This window comes from Nicotiana attenuata, chromosome 12, assembly GCF_001879085.1.
Source record: "Nicotiana attenuata strain UT chromosome 12, NIATTr2, whole genome shotgun sequence".
NCBI classification, from domain to species: domain Eukaryota; kingdom Viridiplantae; phylum Streptophyta; class Magnoliopsida; order Solanales; family Solanaceae; genus Nicotiana; species Nicotiana attenuata.
This window is the reverse complement of record NC_032000.1, coordinates 6,725,635-6,734,100: the sequence shown is the minus strand read 5'-3', so window position 1 is coordinate 6,734,100 and position 8,466 is coordinate 6,725,635. Positions and strand designations below refer to the sequence as shown.

General features: G+C 37.1%; 1 protein-coding gene across 1 annotated transcript; it reads right to left on the bottom strand.

Moving 5' to 3' along the window:
- LOC109235228 (chaperone protein dnaJ 15) lies at positions 578–8,135 on the bottom strand. Its single transcript, XM_019401263.1, has 12 exons — positions 7,967–8,135; positions 7,475–7,691; positions 6,235–6,358; positions 4,728–4,810; positions 4,534–4,645; positions 4,347–4,451; positions 4,156–4,206; positions 1,969–2,058; positions 1,777–1,885; positions 1,517–1,665; positions 1,373–1,426; positions 578–1,216 (listed from the first exon to the last, which is right to left on the bottom strand). Exons 2-12 carry the CDS (start codon positions 7,600–7,602, stop codon positions 980–982), a joined length of 1,242 nt encoding a protein of 413 aa, XP_019256808.1. The 5' UTR covers positions 7,603–7,691; positions 7,967–8,135; the 3' UTR covers positions 578–979.

Genomic DNA, 8,466 nt, shown 5'->3' with positions numbered 1-8,466 from the left:
ACCGCTAGAACCTTCCTTTCACGAGTGAACCCGAGCACGAGCCTACCTTGGTTGAACCAAAAAAGGGGTACCGGCGTACCTACCATTACCATATAGGGAATGAACTGAGTTAGAGGCATATGCTTCCTTTACTGATAGCCGGTACCTAACTATCCGAAAGCCCTCTAAAAGGCTTTCTCTTGATAAGGAAAATATTTTCTTCCAATTGGAGGAAAATGAGTTCATAAGGAAAATATTTTCCAAAACATTTAAGCCAACCGAACATGGGAAAATTGGAAAACATTTTCCGCCTTCATGCCAAACACACCCTATATTTCAATTCTTTTGGTTAGCACGAGGCAGTGAATGAGATAGGAGAAGAAAATGTTGTGGCGGGATAGATAGGATCTCTCCGTCCTTAACTAAAGGTCTCGGGTTTAAGCTCAATTCTAATTCAGATTAGTCAGGTACTAATATGGGCACCAAACACCGGATAAGAAACCAGAATGAGATAGGAAGTTTGTGCTAATTAAGTTTCCTAGTAGGGGTCTACTCTAAATCACTGATTTAAAATCATTAACCCATATTTCTTCAATCATATGAAATGATACCATTCCCACTTTTATAAGGTAGAAACATTCACTGAAATTACAAAACCTAAAAGACTTAGATTTGTTCAAAAGACAAAAAAAATTGTAGTCCATTGACTAGTACATTATGATACAACACAAATCAGAAGTACAAATACAGGAACAAAAACCTTCTATATCTTGCAGTCATTCGACAGAAATCAGACTTCACATGCCCAAAAAAATGAAATTTGGAAAAAAAAAATGAAAAAGAAAACGCCTCGCGGAGCCCAAGCAATACCAACAAATTGAACAAAGAATACATGAAGAGATTTCTTCAGGTAGCAAACTAGCAGGCAGCCTTCATCCTTGGCGGCGAGGATGGAATTGGGAATTCATAGGATTTATATTACAGATAACCACCAGTTCGATTACTTCTTATCAGATCCTTTGAGGTTAAGGTTAAACCATTTTCGTTTCGAGTATTTCTCCTTGGAGTCTGAACTGCCATCTTCACTTGGGCTATCGGCTTTGAAGTCTTCGCCAGATAGTTTACTGCTACTTCCGTTACTGAAATGCCCACTCCCACTGCCACTTATGGTAGCAACTGTCCTTGTAACCGTGAATGAAGAGTGGATGCTGTCTCGCTGTTTAAGCAGCTCGTCGACCTTTACATAAATAGCATCACTCAGAGAAATGTAGGTCACTCACATATGATTCTTTTCTCCATAACTAACAAACAATAGACAGGTAAACCTACTGTGTAACTAACAAATAATCACAGCCTATTTTTGTAATGAAACTTAGGTAAGAAAGAAACTTACAGACTGCTTCTCCTGGCTATATCTATTGGTCACTTCCTGGAACCGTGCCAATGCCTGTAAACATCAAATGGAAAATAGTGAAATGAGGAAGCATGAAGCGTAAAAGATCTCACGATAAACATTGTCTATGAGCAGATAGACAACCTTTCTATATTCTGTTTCAAACTGTCGAAGCTCATTTCTCTTCCTCAAAATCTGAGCCTCAATATCCTGGAGCTTATGAGTTGTGTCCTCGTATGTCTTGGCACACAGAGCCTCAATAGTATAACTAGCAGGTTTAAAGAAATTATCTCCTGCAGACATCAGATAAAATTTTCTTTTAGCAGTTGCATAATTAGTAGCAATTAGCTAGTTTTTCCCAAAAATAAAGACAATGTATTCAACAAAAATAAGCAAGCTCAGACCATAAACAGCAAATATGTGAGTGCCAGCTTTTAGTTCTGAGACCTCACAAGGTTGAAGGCCCTCCAGCCTCTTAAAGAAAGCAGCTTCAGGGTCTTTGGCCATTGCTAACTGCATCAGCACAATTATTGTCACTTCTGACGGCGCTGCATGCTACGCTATTGAATTTAACCACTAAAATGAAATTCACATACCGCATTTACAGTTGAATCCATTCTGTACACTTGAAAGTGCAAGAAATACATTCCCGCAGAGGTTACCTTGCCGGCTTTCTCACTATCTTCCTGTAAATAGAGGATGAGTCAGTTTTATTAGGAAATAGTGCCAATCATTAAATTGCTTGGAGCAAAGACAAGAACGTAAGCAATAAATACTCATCTAAAAATTCCAGTTTACAAGCTCATAAACAGAGAAGATTTACAAATATTTGGAAATTACAAGTGAAAAGAAAGACCTGAAGATAGTGCCACTCTAAGGTCAAAGATACACTTATATAGCAAGATGTGAACCAGAGTGCAGGTAGAATTTTGAGGTATTTGGACGAGTAAAACTTTTACATTCTTATGATAAAGATATCAAGTCTAGTATCAATGAGCTTCGTCATTCTTACGATTAAGATTACCAATCCAGTACAAGTTGAACTCCACAAGTTTTAGTCATTGCATGCAGCAGTTTCACATCCAATTCAGTCCAAGAAAAGCAAATCACTCTCTCTTGAGAAATGGTTTACTTTCCTACACTGGTGATTAATATCATTCAACTAAAGTAAATTGACAATGTGGCCAGAACACGGTTAAATTTTATCAAAAAGGGAGCACCAGACAAGCAAATCACTAATCTTGTTGGGGAAGTTGTCAAAACAAAATCCCTCTTCAATCACCAACTTGCTACTCTTTACTCCCTCTGAAACGACCGTTAAATTTGGACAACATTATTTATAGGTTGAAGACTGGTTCACTAATCCAAAGGCAAATAATGTTGTTGTCCAATTACCCGCCGCCCAGCCTGCCATTGCCGCTTCGCCATTTCTTTCCGGCATCAAACTACCCCCCCCCCCCCAAAACCTGCCCTTTTTAGGTCCCTCTTCAACCCGCTCTCTCTTCTCCTCCCTCATTCCCCCTCTTTCAATCTCCTTAACCAATATTTTAGGTTAAATTCAAATGTTAGCCAGACACTGAAATTAAAATACCCCCCCCCCCCCCCACCATCATAGACACTGGTACCTTTCCTCCTAACAAGCACCCTAACCCTAGCAAGGTCCGCCAGATTATAGTGAACATCAATGAAGCCACTTTCTAAACAACTCAATGCACCAACAATGTGCCGCCAAACAACCACGTTCAACACCAGAATATCCTCCCTCCTTTTCTGAATTTTGCAGCCAGAAGTCTCACCGCACCTTTCTAACAGAAGATAACTTCCCCACATCCATCTCAATCCCTCACCCAGCACACGGGTATCGACTTCAGAAGCAAAATGAAAACAGAAAGGTGTTACCTCCCATCGCCGACACTTTCAGCCCCGTCATCACTTACCAAGTCTCCAAAGCCCAATCAGTTGCCACCTCCGTTGAGACCACATTCTCCTCAAATTCCCAACCAAGCAGGTCTTAAGATACTCCTTCGTTGCCATGATATGGTCCCTAGACAATCTAAAAATGAGTTCAAACCCGGTATCAACCCTCCTGCAATCCCCATCTAGGATCAACGCTGACCAAATCAGAGCTTCCTTGAAAGAATGAGATTCCATTTTCGTTGCCTCTGAGAGAAGTAGGAGTTTCTCTCTCTATTGACCATAATAAAGTGATACTTCTAACAGCTAAGTTATATTGATCAAATGCAGCTCGGGAGACCTCTTCAGGTTAAACTAATGATTGGTGGTTAAGCTTTAACCTGAGTTTAACAGCAGAAACCTTTTATCAGCATACTGGAGAATTTTTTTAGAAAGTATGTTATATTGGTCTAATGCAACTCACGGGGACCTCTGCAGGGGTTAAACTTATGATGCTGGCTAGGCTTCAACCAGAGTTTAACAGCAGAAACTTTTTGTCAAGACTATGACAAGAATTCCAGGAGAACTCAATTCAAACTTATGTTACATGGAGATAATCTGAATAAACCAGTAGAAAGTTGTCTTTCTAAAATGCTCTCGGCACATCTACCGAGGTCCTCTAATAGCTAATTTTTAGGTACCGTGTTTTAGCTTTCCAGTAATGAAATTTCCTATGGAGGTCCACCTTACTGCTTTACTATTCCCTAGCCACATACATCAAGGTTCTTCAATGGAAATCTAGAGCAAGAAATATCTTAAGCACACAATAACTGGCTATACAAATCCTCGCTAAGCACACAATGAAGAATCAAAAGTGTAAAATGCATTACCTGCAAGGCCAGGCCGTAACCCCCATTTGCATCATGTTCAAAATATAGTAGCTGAAAAGTAAATGAAATTCAGTTTTAGTATCGCAACATACAACACAAAGTAGAAAACACAAAAGCATGAAAACATATAGGTACCATTTAAAAAGTGCATCAAAATAACTATCATATAATTGTATACATCTACACTGTACCTTGAATTTGCTTTGGGCAGCTGAAGTAACTCTTACTACAATCCCTGCCTCTGCTTGTTCATCACTAATTGTTACACCAAAAAAATGAGCATTTTGCTTTTCTACCTGCATTAAAGCTCAGGTGATGTCAACCCTGGTACAGCATAAAGATTTTATCCTGCCACTTGAAAGGACAATTAAATTCTACCTTTCCACTGACTGAAGTGCCAATTGGAAGGGGGCGGACTGTGACAGTTCCATTCAAAGCTTCTTCAAGAACATTAGCAGAAATAGTTGTTTTGATAGGGACACCCAACTTGCTATCCAGGAAAAAAGACAAATTTAACAAAACTAATCAAAAGCACCACCAAAAAAAAAACAAATTTGAGGAGGCAGACTTACCTAAACAATGCTGCGAACATTGTGTTGACAGTTCCAAGGTTGGACAAATCAATTTCCATATCCATTCCTTCAGCTTCAATAGCCTTAAATTCAAAACAAAATGTGAAAAGAGTCGGCAAAAGCCATTCCTTGAGCGTCGTAGATTAAAGAGGTTTTATTAGCTATAATTTGCTAATAAAATTAGACAGAATTGGAACTCTGGCTTCTAATACATAATGCCTATTGTAACCAGATTAAGATATTACCTACCTCGATGGTTTTATAACAGCTTAATACTGGCATAAAATTTTATACACTTGTTCCATGAATACCACATCACTAAGATGCACCATAACCTTCGAACTAGAGGATATTGGCATTAGAAAACTCTTGTAACACCAATATAAACACCTTATGCTACTAATGTTAAGAACAAAAAATGTTTACATGTTCTATTGTAGCATATTTCTTAGATAATTCGGGGACCTATAAACAATCCTCGACTAGATATGTCAAGGAGAACTGAAGAGTCCAGATAACTGCAGCTGACAGGATGACTTTTCAACTTTAAACCTATTGAATATTCCCCAAATACAACAGAAAGGGAACTTCGAGAACGAACGGAGTTGCATTTCCAACATCCAGATTGCTGCAGCATTATCTTGCAACCTTCAAGTATCTACATCTTGCTGAACCTTTACGATATGCTAAGTTTATATTGTCGGCACCTAAAGGGCCCATGTATAGTTTTGACTTGTGAATACAAATGACTAAATATTCTTTGATTGAAGCCATAAAGCTACAACTTATCTTACAGCTATATAGCCTACCCAAACTCTTATTTCTATTCCTTCTTGAGATCAAGAACATCCAGAGTTCTCTTTGTACTAATGTCATCAAAGGCGAAAAGCGCAAAAAAGCTCTAAGGTCTGTTGGGGCTTTAAGCGCAAATAAAACGTGGGCTTAAGGAAGAAAGGCAAATAGAGTAAAACTACAAATATGTGTACATAGTCCAAGACTAATATCTATAAGCATGAATACCAAATATATGAACCAAAAAATTGAAGAGAATTTACGATAAAGTGAAATATCAATTGTTTAGTGTCGCCTCTTCAGGATTACGCTTATTGGCATAGAAAAGCATGCCTTAGCGCCTTGATGACAACACTGAAGCGCCCGTTAAGCGAGGCGAAGCATTCTACGTGTTTTAAGCCTCGCTTTAGGGCTTAAGCGCGCTTTAAGCGCGCCTTTGATAACACTACTTTGAACTTCTTTCTTTCTACTGCTAAATCAGTCACCTCATTGAAAAGCACATTAATACATAACAAGCAAATGTAAGGTGATACGAATCAAATGAAAGAACTATTATCCATTATTTCAGTCTATAAAAACAGAAAAATAGTAAAAGACTTTTTTGTGATATGTCATTACTCGTGATGAACGACCTTGTAGAGAAAAATGTATTTTTACCTGATCAAAAAATAATATTATATATATATATAGTTTACAGTGGACAGGGGGTGAGTACCTCAAAGCCGGCCATATCATATTGCCTCCTTTTCTCTGGATCAGATAGAATGTTGTATGAGTACGCAACCTCCTTGAAGAGTTCTGAAGCTTCGGGATTGCTAGCATTCTTGTCAGGATGATACCTGCCAATAATTTCCGCTAAATTATTCATCCACAAGAACAAGTATCAAATTGAGAAGTACCCAACTCCCAACAAATAGCCCTAAAAGTTGTTTTTATTTTTTCCTGTATAACCACATTAACTTCCTATCACCATCGGTTTTTTCCATCTGGCCACTTCTAGACTGATATATCATATGACAAAGTACTGCGCAAGCAAGTCCCTCCCATCTGTATTTTATTTCCTTCAGATGACAATATATGTCAATCTTCAGATTACTTAATTAATTACTTGACCACTAAATTACACGAGTTTTGGCTTACAACTGAAACTCAATAATCTCCATGTGCTTACCAACAAGCTCAAGACAAATACCAACAAAATGCATACACAGATCACCACAATCCACACCAAATTTCAGTTTAGGTTACTGGTTACACTTAAACCTCGGCTAAATACCATCACTCAATCAATCAATCAACGCCTTAATTCCAACTAGTTAGGTCAGCTATATAAATCTTCTGCATCTATTCTGCTATATATAGGTCCTTTCATTCCAAAGCCACAGTTAAACTCCAATAACAACTATGCCTTAGTCCAAACTCCCAAACAACTTGGAGTCAGCTATATGAATCCTCACTCATCATTTCACTCCATTTAAACTCTCTCGGGCCATTGTTATCCAAATAAAACAAATAAAAAGTACTAGAAGTTCATTACATTTCTATTGACATATAAATCTCTGAAAGGCTAAGTGTTTCCTAGAAAATTGTGGGACATAAAGTAAAAGAGCTAACACGCCTAAAATATATTCTCAACTACTCCCTCCGTTCCAATTGATGTGACACTATTTACTTATTAGTCCCTTTCCAAAAGAATGACACATTTCTATATTTGGAAACAACTTAACTTTAAACTTTTCACTTTACCCTTTATGAGAAGCTTTTTATAGCCACACAAATGTTATGTCATGTTTAAGACCACAAGTTCCGAAGGTCTTATAACGACACAAATGTAATGTCACTTAAATTGGAACGGAGTGATTAATAGGTATTGCATATATAGATGTTTTTCTTCCATTATAACAAAACTAACTATGAATTTAAATTGGGAATATTTGTGTGTAGGGATAACTTACTTGAGAGCAAGCTTTCTATAAGCAGTCTTAATCTCCTGATCAGACGAATCCCTTGAAACAGACAACACCTCATACGGGTCTCGCCTTACTGTTGGAGCCGATGTCCCCTCCATTTTTATACCACTCATTACTACACCCTTTTCCGCACTTCCCTTTTTAAAAGTTTGGAATTACTCAAAAAATCAAAATAATCAATAAAACCTTGATGCCGCAAAATCTACAAACAAAGAGAAAATATCAACACAAACCCATTAAAACTCGAGAGAAACTGATCAAGATTTTGGCACGAAATTGGATTAATGCCAAAGGTATTCAATAAGTATTAATATCAAGAAGAAATTTTTCTATTAAAAATCAGGTGAATTATTTACCAAAACAAACGTAATTCCAAAATAATAGCTACAAGAGATCTAACATAAAGATTCTAAATCGATGAAATAATATATAGAAGAAAAAGAGGAAGAAATATAGCTAGGGTTTTAGGGAATTTACCTGAGGAGAATAACGGATGAAACCAGAGACCTTCAATTATTTCTTCAGAAGTTTGTGTGATGAGACTCTTACGCGCAAATATGAGCTCAAAGTTTCAAAATTGGAGCTTTTGATTTGCCGTCTCAAATTTTGAAAAAGCTCCGTTTTTGAAAGGTGCACCCAAAATTTACTACTACTATAAGAAGCAAAAATAACATTTTCTTGTAAAAAAAAAACATTTTCTTGGGTGTGATTTTTCCTCATTTGCTTTAAAAATAACATGTCATGATTTATAAAAATAAATGGTATTCCAACAAGAGTAAGAGCCCGTTTGGATTAGCTGATCTGAAGTAGCTGATAAGTATTAGGTGCTGAAAAGTACTTTTAAGTGTTGAAGCCGATTTAATAAATAAGCAGTTACGTGTTTGGATACAAGTGCTGATTTAATATGGAATGAAGAGAAAATTAAAAAATTTATTTTGGAATAATATTTTGTGAATTAAAAAATATTATTAAGGATA

Excerpts from the sequence above, each read along its gene's own strand:
- LOC109235228 (XM_019401263.1), bottom strand. The coding sequence starts at position 7,602 with ATGAGTGGTATAAAAATGGAGGGGACATCGGCTCCAACAGTAAGGCGA. Across the intron at positions 4,811-6,234 it reads ATGATATGGCCGGCTTTGAG|GCTATTGAAGCTGAAGGAAT; the intron begins GTACTCACCCCC and ends TTTGAATTTAAG. Across the intron at positions 4,646-4,727 it reads ATGTTCGCAGCATTGTTTAG|CAAGTTGGGTGTCCCTATCA; the intron begins GTAAGTCTGCCT and ends TTTCCTGGATAG.